A 15,043-nucleotide genomic window follows, 5' to 3' on the forward strand; every position below is an offset into this window, starting at 1 on the left:
GCTGCAGAGGGGCATGATCAGGGTTGGGGGTGACCCCATTTGGGAGTGAGTCAGAGCCTGAGACAGGGTCGAGGTGAGAAGTACAGCCTTTATTGATATGATCCAGATGAGCTGATCCCTGCTGGGGGTCCATCCCCCAGGACAGCAGGGACCAGCTGTAAGGCCCAGGGCTCAGAGCCCCTCACTCCCCCCCTCCCCCCGTTCTCCTTAGCAAAGCATCCTCCCGCCCAAACTGGGAGTCACTCCCGTCCCCCAGCCACGGGGGGAGCTCGGCACTGGTTTGGGGCAGCAGCATCCCCAAGCAGCGTGTGGCAGGGGCCCACAGCACCCCGTATGCCCCCCAGGAAGGGCAGGGGCTGAGCTGGGCCCTGTGCTGGGAGAAGGGGGGACAGAGGGACAGCCCCAATGATCCCCCTGGCCCCGGCTCGGGGGGAGGCAGCTCCAGGCTGAGCCTGGCATTGGCGGCAGCGTGGGTGCCGGGCTGGCTGTGCCAGGGGGGCCAGGCCCAGGGCACCAGGTGCCCCCCACCCTTAGGTGGGCGGCTTGCGGAACACGCTCCAGGCGTGGAAGCAGCGGGTGAAGGGCCAGGGCTCGTTGCCTTTCCGCACCAGCCGGAGCTTGCGGGGATGGCTGGGGTCCTTGGAGCGCATGTGCTGGATGTAGACCTGGGGCAGAGCATTGCCATGGGGATCATGGCCCTCACCCACCTCTGGGGTTGGTATTCCCCAGCCCAGAGCTCTGCAGCACCCAGGTCAGGGCCCCGAGGGGAGATGGAAGTGCTCAAATCCTCCCCCATGCAGTCCCAGGATGGAGGGAGGTCTTACCTGGCACGCCTTGAGGCTCAGCTTGATCTCCACCTGGCTGGTCTGGGTGCCCACCCACATGTAGACCTGCAGAGAGGATCAGCAGCTGGGCTCAGCCCACAGAGCCACTGGAAGATCTGGGCCCAGGAGAGCCTCATGCCCCCAGCTCACCTCCCGCCCGTTGTCCAGCAGCATGATGTCATCATCAGCCAGGTCATCCTGGCAGAAATCTGAGCACTTTTCTGACACGGAGAAATAACCTTTCTCATTGGAGCACCTGCAGGGAGATGGACAGGGACAGCATCAGGCATGAGTTTGTTAAGACTTGGCTCATGCAGAGGGCAGGGATGTGATGGAGCAGCTGTTCTGGCTGATTGGTTCCCAAAGGGGATGGGCTCTGAGGCCAGTGCCCACCTGAAGAGCCGTGAGTGCTTCATGTAGTCGGCATCTTCATCGTAGGGCTTCTGGCCCCCAATGCCCACCCAGAAGAAGTTTTCAGGTTCTTCTCCCTCATTGATGACCTGAAAGGGCAGGAGCAGGGCTGAGTGTGGCCTGGGTGGTCACTGTCACTCAGGTAAGGTGGCACTGAGCCCTGCTCACCTGTTTGCTGTAGGAGTCATCAAACATGTGGTTCATGATGTCCTCAGCCAGCTTGGCCTCATCAGGGTCAGCTGCCCGGCCCACCCAGGTGTAGACAATGCCCTGGTTGTCCGTGCTCTCAAAAGGCACCTGGGGGACAGTGGAGTCAGTGCTGCCCAGAGGAGCAGGAGGGCACCCAGGCAGCCCTGAGGATGCTCAGCCATGAGCAGTACCTTGAGGATGAAGCAGAACTCGGAGTTGAGCAGAGCAGCGTCCGTGTTGATCTGGATGCACCTGGAGATGGAGCCCCCCGAGGCACATATCAGAGGGAGAGCTGGCAGCTGTGCCCACCAGCAGCTATCCCAGGTGGATGTGGCACCCGTGGGTGCTGCCTGGCACTGACCTGGTGCAGAGGGCCCCGCCGTTGGTGCGGATGTGGTACAGGCTGGGCTGGGGAGTGCTGACCCGGTCCTTCCTCTTGCCCCGGTGGATCACAAACCTTCTCTTGAAGTGTGAGAGGAACTTGGGGTTCTCCTGCTGCTGGGTCATGCGCACCACCTGCACAGGGGTGGGAATCAGAAGGGGCATTGGGACTTCCCAAACACAGCTCCAAGCCCCAGCTGCACCCCCCTGCCAGCTCCCATCTCTGCTGCTGTCCCCTGCCTCAGCCTGAGGGGCAGAGAGGAGATGGGGAGGAAGAGAAGCAAAGCTGAGGCACCCCTGTGTCACCCGCAAACTGTGTCACCTCCAGCTTGCCACGGAAGTGACTCTCAAACTTCTTCTGGAGGCTGAAGGTGAAGGTGAGCCAGCCCATGTTGGAGGCCTCCCGGCCCTGCCAGAAGTAGACGATGCACTGGGAGTCTTCCTCTGGCTGCTTCTCTTCCTCTTCTTCCTCACCCTCCTCTTCCCCTTTGCCTTCACCCTTCTTCTTTTTTTCCTCATCCTCCTCGTACTCCACTGGCACCCAGTACCTGAGGGCAGGAACAGGGAGTGATGTGAGGGATGGGACAGTCAGGAGGGCTGGGCAGGGACAATGGGGACAAGGTGGTCCAGCAGCCCCTGAGAGGGGACAAGCCAGCTGTCACCTGCACAGGAAGACATAGCAGTCGTGGGTGTGGAAGTGGCCAAACTCCTCCTCAGGCAGGCGAGTGAATTTCTTGCCCTCCAGCACGAAGCCCTCCATGCCATCCAGGTCCTCGTTCCACTCCTCCATCAGCTGCTCCGCCTGTGGCCCCATGAGCTGCGTCAGCCCCCAGCTCCTCCATCATCACCCAGCCCCACGCCATGGGGGATCCATGGGGCTCCCCAGCCCTACCTCGCTGAGGGGCATGGGGGGCTGGCGGGGCAGGAAGAGTGCGGTGAGGTCGGCCTTCATCTGGTCCTTCTTCTCGGCGTCCTTGCGGACCTTGCCGGCCAGGCCCCCGTCCTGCAGCACTGTCTCGGCGTTCCGGGTGTAATCCACGCGCAGGACGTCATCCCAGTTCTTGAACTTGGACTTGAACACCTGTATCACACAATCACTAAGGCTGGAAAAGACCTCCAAGATCATCCAGTCCAACCTGTGACCCATCCCCACCTCATCAACCAGACCAGAGCACCGGCTGCCACGTTCAGTCGTTCAAGGTGTAAATTGGGGAGCAGGTAACAGACCCTCGGCCTCAGCCCCCTCCCAGGCACCCAGCACCCATCTGAGGGGTCCATGCCCCACCTGGCACTCGGTGCCCTCCAGGTTCCTGGTGACCATGGCGTGCTTGGGCCGGTGCAGCATGGTGCACAGCTCCTGGCTCAGCTTCAGCGCCGCCGCCCGCACCAGCCGCGACGATTTCCTCCCGATCCAGATGAAGACATCGGACCAGCAGTCCAGGATGTACACACTCTTGGTGTCCAGCAGGCTCTGCAGCTGAGGCCACCACAGGGGAGAAGGGTCAGGCACCTGCAGGTCTTCCCAGCTGGAAAACACCCTGCCTGCTCCCAGCAGAGCAGAGCATCCCCCAGCCAGGCGCTGCTGGCTGAACCTCCCTCTCCCAGGGCACGGCTGGAGGCACAAGGGGCATGAAACCAGTCCCACTGGTCAGACTGGGAGAACCTCCCCGCCCCATCCTACCAGGCGCATCTCTGGCATCAGATCAGCCTTCAGCCTCTTCTTGTGCTCCACGGAGAGTTTGTAGTTGATCTGGGGAAGCTCCAGGTAGCCCAGACCAAGGCCAACCTGCAGAGGGGATGGGGACAGAGGTGAGCAGGGGCTGAAGGACCCCAGCAGGGCTGGTGGCCCTATGGATACAGATCCCCACCTTGTACAGCTTGGGCTTGTGGGGCTGGAAGTCATCAGGGACACAGGGTCGGATCTCCTCAGGCTGCCCCCCCAGCACCTCCCAGAATTCAGGGGTCTCCTGGCCCTGGGTGAGCAGCGTGATCTCGGCCTTGCCCTTCCGCTCGTTCTTGTTGATCTTCTCGGCGAAGAGCCTGCAGTGGGAGCAGGTGAGATGGCAGCTGGGCTCCCCACACCCTGGCACCCCCACCAGCCCTACCTGGCCTTGGTGGTGCTGCTCAGCGTGGCCTGGCTCCCACGCCACACCAGGAGGTCGAGGCCATGGTCCAGGAGGAAAACAAACCTGGTGGAGAGAGGTGAGAGGAGTCAGGAGAGAATGGGGTGTGCTGAGCATCCTCCCCATCCTGGGGGTCCCTGCCGGGCACCAAGGGGGGTTTGAACCCATATTTTTGTAGAAAGGAACTGGCATAGCCCATTTGCACCACAGAACTGCAGCTATAATGTCTCAGGTGAATTCTGCTGCACCTTCTGCAAGGTCCCTCTGTCCTCTGGCCACTCACCGGGGGTCCAGCAATGTCCCTTTCAGTGCCACTGGCTCCAGCTTGACATTCTTCTTCCCATAGACACGGTAGAGCCTGGGGAAGGGACAGCCATGGTGGGACATGGGGCACTGCCTGCCCCACACACCCCCCCAGCCCCTGTCCCCAGCTGTACCTGGTGACATATTGCGTGTCCTCAACGGTGAAGAAACCGCTGGCCGTGCCACCCTCGATGTAGGAGATGTCATTGTCAAAGACCTGGGGGCAGGGAGGGGTGAGTGTGGGACAGGAGGGGTTGGGGGCTACAGGGGAGCTGGGGGCTGGCCTCACCTGAAGGAACTCTTCACTTTCATCCCCCATCTCCTCCCGGATGCTGCGGCACTCAGCCCCCAGGTAGTTGCGGAGGTTGACGGCATGGATGGCTGAACAGGCCTTCTTGTCCAGTGTGGCCTCCTGCCCGATCCAGTAGTAGATCTCCCAGTTCAGGGAGCCATTCTCATCCAGGAAGGTCTGGGAAGGACAGGGTGTGAGATGGGATGGCTGCAGCTCCAGGCAGGGGACGCAGGGGACCCTTGGTCCTCCCTGGGTACCTTGAGCACGATGTAGCAGTCGGCTTCGTAGAACTTGCCATGGAAAGCCTCATCCACCAGCGTGGGCACGAAGTTCTCGATCTGCCAGACACAGAGGCCAGGCAGCTGCCCCACATCCTCGCTGAAGAACTCTGAGTAGTCCAGCTGGGGCTTCTCCAGGCCCTGATCCCAGCGCCGTGTCTTCAGGTCCGGCGCCTTCGCCTCCCCACTCTCCTGTGGGACAGGAACAGGTCAAATTAGGGACAACCAGAACCCTGCCGGCACCCAAGGTAGGCCAGGAATATTGTGATGCTCTCAGGTCCCCTCTCCCACCCCAGACCCTACCTCTATCTTCTTATTCTTCTCCTGGGCCACATCCGACATCCCCTTCAGCACCTGCTTGGCCTGGTCATCCTGGGCAGAGTCCTTGCGCCGCCGCAGCCGCATCTTGCGGGCCAGCGGGTCCTTGGTGCTGCTCCCTGGGGACATGGGCACGGGGTGAGAGGGACACCCTATGGAGCAGGGCTCGCTGCCCAGGCTCTGCCAGGGCCGTGCCAAGGCAGGGGCTGTGTGCCCCCCTCCCTGCAGGCGCACCCGCAGCGGCGGCGGCGACGGTGGCAGGGGAGGCGCCGGCCAGGCGGAGCTGGTTCTGCAGGGAGAAGTCGATGTTGTACCACTCCGAGGAGCGATCCGCCGGCTTCGGGGGCATCACCAGGCTGGGGTTCTCTCGCACGTCCAGGATCTGCCAGGGAGGGCACAGACACCTCGGTGAAGTACCTGCTCACAGGGACACTGGAGTGTGGCACGGGATGGAGACCTCAGGAGCACTCCAGGCTTTGGTGAGATGAGGGGATCTGGAGGAGCTCCACGGCCTGCCTGGGCTGAACCATGGGGCAGATTACAGGGACTGGCCCTGAGCTCTCCTGCCCTCACCTCATCCAGCCCACCCTACAGCCCTGGGGTCCCAGGGAGGTGCTGGGGCTGTGGTGGAGCCAGCCCAAGGCAGAGAGGTTCTGGGTGCCCACCTCCAAATCTGTCAAGAAGTGGATGGCCTCTGGCAGAGTCACCAGGCGGTTCTTGTTCAGCACCAACTTCCTCAGCTTGGAGCACCTGTGGGACAGTGATGCTGGTGACCTGTGACCACACAACCTCTGTGTTCCCTCTTGGGGACACAGCAGATCCAGTTGTGTGTTCCTGACCTGCACAGGCTCTCAGGGATGAGCTCCAGGTTGTTGTTGGCTGCCATGAACTCCTCAAGGTTGGTGAGCTTGCCAATGCCCGAGGGGATCCCATCAAAGTCCAGCTTGTTGGAGTTCAGGTACATCTTCTTCAGCTTGGTCAGCTTACAGATGGCCGACTGGGGAAGGAGGAGATGGTGGGGTGAGGGAGAACCACGGAACCACAAGCAGGGGTGGCACACAAGGGCAGGGACATACAGGTAAGGAGGTGAGCTGGTTACGGGACAGGTTGAGGGTCTCCAGCTGGGTCCACTGGTCAATGCAGAGGGACAGCTCTGTGATCTGGTTGCTGCTGAGGTTGAGGCGCCGCAGGCTGCCCAGGGTGTAGAGACACTCGGGGACACGGCTGAGGTCATTGCAGGACAGGTCCACATCTGGGGAAAGAAACAACGGGGTCACACCACCAGCCACACCAACACTGGGGCTGGGAGAGCCCCTGGAGGGCTCTGTGGGTGCCCCAGCCCTACCTGCCAGGTTCACCAGGGCCTCGAGGCTGGTGGGCAGGTTGCTCTGCGTGCGCTGGGTGTTGCGCAGGTGCAGGGTCTGCAGGGCTGTCATGGCTGGGAGCTGCCTGGGGAGCAGGGAGAGCCAGAGGGCAGAGAGAGAGTCAGGATGGAGCAGGAGCCTCAGTGCCAGCCCTGCCAGCCTGGGGAGCGGGGCTGTACCGGAGCTGGGCGTGCAGCAGGGGGTTGTTGTTGAGGATGAGGGTCTGCAGGTGCACCAGGCGCCTCATCTGCGGTGGGAGACTCTCCAGCTTGTTGTCACTCAGGTCCAGGTACAGCAGGTCCGTGAGGTTGATGAAGAGCTGGTTGGGGATGGTGTCGATGCTGCAGGGATATGGGGAAATTCAGGATGGCCTAGGACCAGCCCTGGGTCTCCCTCCTGCAGAGAGCAGGACCCAGAACAAAGTGTGACCAATGGACGTGGTCATGGCCAGGAGGGGAAGGTGGTCACCCTAGCCTGGACCCACCTGTTGTGGCCAAGGTTAAGGACCAGCATGTTCTTAGCATTCTCCAGCTCCCTGGGACACTCTGTGAGCTGGTTGTAGCTCAGATCCTGGGAAAATGGGAGCACAAAGCAGCTATCAACCCCAGCCACCACCACCCAGACCTCAGGACTGGGGGGCATCTCCAGGGACACAGCAGGAGCTGGACCAGCACACAGGGAACCCAGGGAGCCCATCCATGCCATCAGCCTTTAAAGGGGGCATTGCCAGAGGGTCACCCTGCTGACAGCCAGCTGCCCTGGAGCTCAGCCATGGGCTTAGGGCTGGTGCTCCCAAGGAGCAACCAAGCTGCAGGAATGGGACCCAGGAGTCTGAGCTGGCCCCTGCATCAGCTGAGGAGACTCTGCACCCACCAGCACTGAGAGGTCATCCAGCTGGAAGATGTCATCAGGCACTCCTGAGTTCTTCAGGCTGTTTGCACGAGCCACAATTGCCTGCAAAGGGGAGAGAGGCAGGAATACAGCTGCCTGCTGAGCCCTCAGGGTGCCCAGGTGTGATCTGTGTGTGCCCTCAGACCCCAGAGGTGCCTGGGGACCCCTGAGGAAGGGGGGGACACTCACCCGGAGGCAGGGCAGGCCAGAGAGCTCCCCATGGAGCGTGGTGAGGCTGTTGTGGCTCACGGAGAGGTGTTCCTGCAGGGAAGGCCCAGACAAGCCCCAGTGAGCAGAGAGAGGAGCTGGGGCTGTGCTGGGCAAGGGTTGGGCCCCCACATTGATGTGGAGGCTCCTCTATCCCAGGAGAGTTGGGGACTTGTGAAGCCCTGTCACACAGGGCTCCTGGCACACTCCCAGTCCCAAACTGGTTTGTTGGCCCAGCGTGCCTGTGCTGCCTCCCCCCAGGGGATGAGGAGACCTCAGCCCTGCTGTGGGGTTTGGGGTGCTCTGGGATGCCCAGAGCTGGCCCACACAGTCCCTGTGCACAAAGATCCCAGTCCTTGGAAGTGCCTCTCGCTGGGAACAGGCAGACGTGGGCACTGCCGGGGTGGGAGGAATTTCCCTGGGGAAATGTTTTGCTCTGAGCATCACCAGCCCGGCTGCTGCCTGCTCAGGAACACAAGGCACTGGCAGGCTGTGGGTGGGATGCCAGGATTTCAGTCTTGCTGTGGCCCCCGAGCACCTGGCAGGGCTGGCAGGGCTGGCACAGAGGGATTCCCTGCACCTGGCACAGGGATGGGGACTCCTGGCAGCGTTTAAAGCCCTGAGTTTGTCTGGCACTGACAGAATGAGGTCCCTGATGTGCTGTGGACATCAGCTGAGCCATGACCCCACCAAGGGCCTGGCTGAACCACCCGAAAAACAAAGCCAGGCAGCTGCCAGCTCCTGCTTTTTATATACTTCAGCAAAGGAGAAGGAAAAAAGCCCAAAAAACCTTGATTGCCCCCATCATGACCATCACCCTTCCCTTCTGCTACAGGGTAGAGGATCTAAGAGTGGTTTTTCATCTGGTTTTCTAGGAAAACAAGGTGAAACCAAGTGCAAGTCCATGACAGCCCCACTCCTGACAGCTCCTGCATCCCATTTCAACCACACACTGTAGCTCAGCGCTATTATTAGACACTGGAGCATCTGCTGCTGAGCCACGAGGCTGGCACGGATCCTGTGGGATCCCACGGCCCCAGCGAGACAGGGGAGCCCCGTTCCACCCCAAAACACGGGGCTCACCAGCTTCTGGAGGGCAGCGAGCTCCTCGGGCAGGTAACAGAGCCCTGTGCGGTTCAGCTTCAGCCAGCGCAGGCTCGTCATGGCCTTCACGTGCTCCGGGAAGTACCCGCCCTGCAGGGAGGAGCAGGAGGAGGAGGAGGGTGAGGACCTGTCCCACGGGATGGGGATCGGGGGACCTCAGTGTGATTGAGGCTCTGTGGTCATGGGAGGTTTGGGATGGAGCAGTGCAATGAGACTGAGAAGTGTAGGGTTGTGATGACCCAATCCTGAGGGATGGGGAGATGTGGGGATTGGGATCGAGCAATCCCATAAAACTGGGAACTAGAGGGCTGGGATCGCCTAGTCCTATGGGATTGGGACCTGGGGGCCATGGAGATCCAGTCCTATGGGATCGGGAACGGGAATTGCCCAGTCCTATAGGATTGGGAGCTGGGATCACTCAGTCCTATGGGATTGGGAGCCGGAATCGCCCAGTCCTATGGGATCGCCCAGTCTGGGATTGCCCACTCCTATGGGAATGGGAGCTGGGATTGCCCACTCCCATGGGATCGGGGGCTGGGATCGCCCAGTCCTATGGGATCGCCCAGTTCTACGGGGTCGGGAGCTGGGATTGCCCAGTCCTATGGGATCAGGAGCTGGTAGATGGGAATCGATCATTCCTAGGGGGCTGGGAGCTGGGGGCTATGGAGATCCAATCCTATGGGAATGGGGATTTGGGATCGCCCATTCCTTTGGGATCGGGAACTGAGATCGCCCAGTCCTATGGGATCGGGAGCCGGGATCGCCCACTCCTATGGGATCGGGAGCTGGAGGCTCGGGGATCACCGGTTTCTCCGGGACCCCGTGGGCTGGGGGCCGGGTTGCTCAACCATAGCAGCTTAATGGGGGTCAAGGATCCCCCGACCCCGCAGTTCCCGTGGGATCGGGACCGGGACTGCCCCGGGTCACCCACCCCGGGCGGGGCCGGGCCCGGGATTCCCCCGCCCCGGGGGCCGAGCCAGGCCTGACAGCCCCGCGGGGCGCCGTCCCACCGGGGCGCTGTGGGCCGGGCCGTGCCCCGCTCCCACTCCCCCGCACCTTGAAGTCGTTGCCGCTGAGATCGACGCCGCGGACGAAGGGCAGGACGCCGGTGGCCGCCATGGCGGAAGGGCGCGGGGACCCTGAGGCGGCGCCGCGCCCCGACAGGCCCCGCCCCTGCCAGGCCCCGCCCCCAGCCCCGCCCCGGCCGTGACGCACACGGGGATTGGGCGGGGCCGAGAGCCACTTCCGCGCGCGGGTGGGCGGGGCTGCGCTGCCCGCGCCCCCATTGGCTGGGGCCGCGCCGGGGGCGCGCGGTGAGTGCGGCGCGGGGGCGCGCTCGGGCGGGCAGCGCCGGGCCCGGGCAGGTCCCGGTGCCAGTCCCGATCCCAGTCCCGATCCCGGTGCCGCCTCCCCTCGGTCAGTGGGGTCGGGGGGGCTCCGTTCCCACGGTACCGCCCGGGTGCCCCGCGAGGCTTTGCGGTAGGGCTGGGTGAGGAGCGGGTGACCCTTCCCCGGCGTGTCCGTTCCTTCTCCGGCCTGCCCCTTCCTCCCCCGGGTGTGCCCCTTCGCTGGGGTGCCCCTTCCTCCCACGGCGTGTCCCTTCCCCGGTGTGTCGCTCCCCCGGGTGACCCTTGCCCCCTGCCCGCCCCCAGCCGTCCCGGCGGGAGCCTTTGTCCCGGAGGGAAGCGGAGCAGCGGAACCCGGGGTGACACTCCCGTTCTCCGCAGGGTGACCATGGCGGCGTTTTGGCAGCAGCGGGGCAGGCGGCAGGAGAGCGGCGGGCTGGGCAGTGTCCTGGACGGGCTGGGCAGCGTGTTCGATGTGCTGCTGGCCAACGCCAGGCTGGTGCTGGGCGTCAGCGGCGCCGCCGTGCTGGCCATCGCCACGCTGGCTGTCAAGAGGGTAAGGCTGGGATGGGGATCAGGGCACCAGAAGGTGCCCAGGAGAGCTGGGTTGGCCCCAGTGTGGTGGGGCAAGATGTGCCCCAAACTCAAGTGTTTGCTCCTGAGGTGGTTCCTTGCATATGGTACAAATGTAAATGGTGCTGGCAGCAGTGCCATGGGCATGGAGCTGCCTGCTCCCACCCTATGGGACCATCCCTCTTTGCATGGATGTATTTGGGATACATTATCACATCCCAAAAGGTATCTGGGACTTAAGTTGTATTTGGGTGTCTGTTTTCCATGTAAAACCTGCATGAAGATGATGTGCACATTTGTGGCTCCCCCCCAAACTGGGCATTTTTCTGAGCAGAAGCCTTGAGTGGGGCTGTCCCCCCATGTGTGTGCCCCAGAGGGGCTGTTGTCACCCTTAAATCATGGAAAACAAAGACAACAACTTGTCCTCTTGGGTTTTTTATTCCCTCCAGCTGATCGACCGAGCCACCAGCCCCCGGGATGAGGGCGATCCCAAAGCTGAGCAGAAATCCCTGGAGGACAGCTGGCAGGACTTGGCATTGATCAAGACAACACCAAAACCCACCAAGAAGCAGAGAAGGGAAGACCTCAGCGAGCCCCTGCTGTCTGCAGCTCGGCCTGTGGTGCCAGGTGAGGCTCTGGTGCCCGGGCAGGAGGATCACCTTGCTGTGCTCCTGCTTGGGTGGCCCTGCCAGAGCTCTGTGTTATTTTTAGCTCGGTGTCCGGAAAGCCGACCCCACTGAGCCTGCCCTCCTGGGAGGCTCCCGAGCCTCAGCCCCTTTTTAGGCAATGCCTGTGGAAACAGGATCTCAACAGGAGCTCTGGTGACACCCAGGGTATCCTGGCAGGGCTGTTGGGGGTTGTTTCCTCTGGAGCAGCGTTGGCTGTGCTCGTTTTCTGGGTCAGCTGTGCCTGCAGGAAGGTGTGCTCGGGAGCTGCTGCAGACAAAGGCTGCCTTGTCCAGCTGCCCATGGAGATGGCGTTTTTCCAAGTGGGAAACTGGCCCAGCTGGGTCCAGGGCATGTCCTGAGATAATGGCCCCAGAGCAGGATTGTCTGTAGGATCCTCGTGTGAGGAGGTGGAGGGGCAGGCACTGATCTCTCTGATGATCAGTGACACGATGTGAGGGAACAGCAGGAGCTGGGCCAGGGAGGGTCAGGTTGGATATTAGGAAAAGGCTCTTCTCCAAAGGGTGTTTGGGCACTGCCCGGGCTCCCCAGGGAATGGCTACAGCCCCAAGGCTGCCAGACCTCCAGGAGCATTTGGACAACACTCTCAGGGGCTGGGTGGGATCGTTGGGGTGTCTGTGCAGGGCCAAGAGCTGGACTGGATGATTTTCGTGGGTCCTTTCTAACTCAGCATATTCTGTGATTCTCTGACCCTGGCAGCAGGAACCCTGCCTGGTTCCCATCCCTGGCTGAGGAGTGAGGCTGGGAACAGCCAGGTTTTGGGGTTGGTTTGGGTTCTGCATGGCTGAGAAGTGCTCTTAACATCAGTGGGCTCGATGGGAGCCCTTGGTGAGGTCGGTGTCACCTCCAGAGGGGTGGGCTGAGAGCTGGGCACCCACCTTGTGCTGCTGAGGGTTTCAGGTGATGTGCTCAGAGCTGTGACTTCTCCTTTCCCTCCTCACAGACCCCAGGGGCTCCTCTGCCCCTCTGGGGGCTCCTCAGGTCCAGTCCAGGCCCCTGCGCTGCCTCACGCTGCAGGAGAAGCTCCTCTCACACAGCAGCCAGCTGGTCGTGCCCGAGTTCCAAGTGTCCCTTGTCCCACAGCTGGCCAGGAGCATCTGCAGCCAACTGCAGAACTTCCTGCGGAGCAAATTCCCAGAGCTGCCCTTCGGCCGCCTCTCCCTCAGCGGGGCCCTGCTCGATGGCCTTGAGGTGCTGGCAGCTGACCACGTCCACCTCATGCTCCCGCTGGTCCTTGACGCCGGGCTCTGGAGCCTCATCTCAGGAGAGGACACTGTGGTGAGGAACCCCCAGTACTGGATGATCAAGAGGATCGATCTGGGCTATTTCCCTCGTGGGTGCAGCCCCTGGGACAGGTTCATGGTGGGCCAGTACCTGTCCTCCAGCGTGCTCAACGAGACCCTCCACAAGCTGCTGGTGGCCTCCATCAACTGGCCTGCCATTGGTGGCCTGCTGGGCTGTGCCATCCACCCCGTGGTGGCCTCCCGAGAGCTGAAGCTGGAAGTCAAACACGATCAGGTTGATCTGAGCATCACCCTCTTGCCAGTGGTGGAAATGGAGGACAAGGTTCTTCTGGCTGTTCCTCCTGAAGGACTGGTGGAAAACCTGTGGCTGGAGAGCTTTTACAGGGCGGAGGTGTCGAGGCTGAAGGAGCTGGATGCTGCCGACTCCGGGGCTCGGCAGCTCTGCCTGCGCATCCTGAACGGAGTCTGCAAGAGGCAGCCCAGGCTGCACAAACTGGGGGGCAGCCCCCTGACCCACCTCATCCTGCACCTCAGTGACACTGCCTCGGACTGGGCAGAGGAGAGCCTTGCTGACAGGTTCCAGCAGGTGCTCGAGGAGCTGGTGGCTTCCCTGGAGAAAGGAGTCCTGCCTTCCTATTTCAACCCCAAAATCAACCTGTTCTCGGGGCTCTTGGAAGAGGAAGTTGATGAGATGGGCTTTGTGCTCTACAGGGCAATAACTGAGCCAGAGGTCCTGCTGAAGTGACTGGTGTGTTGGGAGCTCCTGAATGTGGGGTGTTGCTCCCCTGCCTGCTGCTCCCTGCTGTGAGGGCTGTGATGCTTCTAGTTGACTAGTCAGTAAGAGGCAAAGTTCTTGCACTTTATGAGGAAAAAAACCCACGTTTCCTGTGTGAATAAAACGTGCCTGAGCAGAGGTGGGTGCTGGCAGAAGGAGCCTTTGGCTCAGAGGCTCTGCTGAACTCAGGGTGAGGGCAGCCCACAGCACACATGTGAGTTCCTCTGCTGGGAGCCCAGTGAAGCATGTTTGGTCTCTGGCTCCAGTGTCCTCTGCCTGTCCCAGCTGTCAGGTTCCCCTCAGGCTCTGAGACCAGCTGGAGGGGAGCAGCCCCTTCCTGCTGCTGTGTGCTGCAGACCCCTCAGGTGCCACGTCCTGGGTTGGTCCTGTCACCAGCACCCTGTGTGGCCTCACTGTGCCAGCACTCGGGGCAGGGGGGAGCCTCACCCACCTGCAGGGTTTTGCCAATCCAAAATAAACCCTGTGGGTGATCTGGGTGCTGGATGGTACAGCCATAGCAAGTGGGGGTTTATTCCTTGGAGACTCTTCCAGGTGCCAGAAGGGGTGAGCTCAGCCCTACCTCTTTGTTCTGACAGTGTTGATGCTGCCTCAAAGAAGGGGCCCTTGTCCCATGCAGTGTTTGGCTGGAAGATGTCCTGAAAAAGAGCTGCTGGCTCTGGGGAAGCTCCTGGTTTCAGCTGGAGGCTGCAGCAGGGCTGTTTGCCCTCCCCCGTGGGTGGGTGGCTGCCAGTGTCTGTCTGCAGGTACCTGTCCCCTCCCAGTCTGTCTGGTCACCTTTTCACACATGTAATGCTGCTGGCTTGAGGTCCTTTTTCCCTGGAGCACCCTGGAATGGGGTGGGGAAGCAGGGCAGGAATGATGTTGTGAGCAGAGTGCTTGCAAGAACTGAAGTGGTTTATGCTTTTTATTATGAAGATATATTTTGTTTGGGTATTTTGTTGGTTTTTTTCCTTTGAGTGGCTGCTAGTAGGGTTTGGTCTGGCTCTAGTCCCAGAGAAAAGCAATTTATTCTGATATTTAATGGGAAGGGCTGGTTTTGCACGTGGGTGGAGCTGGAGAAATCCTGTGGACTTCACTGTGAGCAGCTGTTGTGGTTTAATTTTCTTTACAGCTATCATCTTGTTTATGGGAGGAAAAAAACCTGCTTTTCCTCCCAGTCTGACAATTCCTTTGTTCCTCCAAACCATTTCCCAGGTGTTAGTGATGAGAATAAACCTTCCCTGTGCACACTGGTTCTCTGCTGTCAGCTCTCCTTTGTCTCCTTTCCCCTGCTAAGGGCTGAAATGACTCCCCAGCTGTGTGGCCTTCCTGGCAACCACCCAGGGCATGTCCTGGAGAGCTTGGTGATGGTCAGATCCCATCCTGCAAAGTCTTCCTCCTCCTCCTCCTCTTCCAAAGCCCTGGACCCACAGAGTGTCTGCCTGCAGTGTGGGAGCTGTCTGGACACTGAGCTTGTAGCACTTACAGGGCTCAGCTGAGCATTGCCCAGGCTGAGACTCCTCAAGCTGGTCCTGGCTGATCCACCAGCAAGGTTTAACCTGCTCCCTGTGCCCTGCACAGCTGCTGCCCACTGCTGTTGCCATTCCAAGGTGGCTGGCCAGGCTGCTGCCCTGCCTTGGCTCAGTGACTGCATTCCAAACCTTGTCATGTTGGTATTTTAGCCCAGGGTATTTTTAGGCCACGGCTGTTGATGGTGGGAGTGAGGGCTACAGG

At 61.1% G+C, this 15,043-nt stretch overlaps 2 protein-coding genes across 4 annotated transcripts; one reads left to right on the plus strand and one right to left on the minus strand.

Moving 5' to 3' along the window:
- Positions 1-72: 72 nt before the first annotated feature.
- Positions 73-9,858, minus strand: FLII (FLII actin remodeling protein). Its single transcript, XM_030969720.1, has 30 exons — positions 9,742-9,858; positions 8,665-8,775; positions 7,564-7,635; positions 7,357-7,437; positions 6,968-7,053; positions 6,663-6,824; positions 6,465-6,568; positions 6,196-6,371; positions 5,959-6,116; positions 5,785-5,869; positions 5,354-5,501; positions 5,105-5,238; positions 4,781-4,993; positions 4,521-4,700; positions 4,366-4,448; positions 4,212-4,286; positions 3,911-3,994; positions 3,674-3,845; positions 3,487-3,591; positions 3,091-3,282; positions 2,698-2,886; positions 2,468-2,607; positions 2,128-2,353; positions 1,786-1,940; positions 1,616-1,676; positions 1,404-1,532; positions 1,218-1,324; positions 975-1,080; positions 825-890; positions 73-665 (listed from the first exon to the last, which is right to left on the minus strand). Exons 1-30 carry the CDS (start codon positions 9,802-9,804, stop codon positions 531-533), a joined length of 3,798 nt encoding a protein of 1,265 aa, XP_030825580.1. The 5' UTR covers positions 9,805-9,858; the 3' UTR covers positions 73-530.
- Positions 9,859-9,970: 112 nt separating this feature from the next.
- Positions 9,971-14,564, plus strand: MIEF2 (mitochondrial elongation factor 2). Of its 3 annotated transcripts, none has more exons than XM_030969719.1 (4): positions 9,971-9,998; positions 10,413-10,587; positions 11,054-11,231; positions 12,234-14,564. In XM_030969719.1, exons 2-4 carry the CDS (start codon positions 10,420-10,422, stop codon positions 13,277-13,279), a joined length of 1,392 nt encoding a protein of 463 aa, XP_030825579.1. In that variant the 5' UTR covers positions 9,971-9,998; positions 10,413-10,419; the 3' UTR covers positions 13,280-14,564. The 3 variants fall into 3 exon arrangements, with proteins under 3 accessions (XP_030825579.1, XP_030825578.1, XP_030825577.1); XM_030969718.1 differs by lacking the exon at positions 9,971-9,998 and adding an exon at positions 10,021-10,101; XM_030969717.1 differs by lacking the exon at positions 9,971-9,998 and adding an exon at positions 10,035-10,164.
- The last annotated feature ends 479 nt before the right edge of the window (positions 14,565-15,043 follow it).

The sequence above is a fragment of the Camarhynchus parvulus genome, unplaced genomic scaffold, assembly GCF_901933205.1.
Source record: "Camarhynchus parvulus unplaced genomic scaffold, STF_HiC, whole genome shotgun sequence".
Lineage (NCBI taxonomy): Eukaryota > Metazoa > Chordata > Aves > Passeriformes > Thraupidae > Camarhynchus > Camarhynchus parvulus.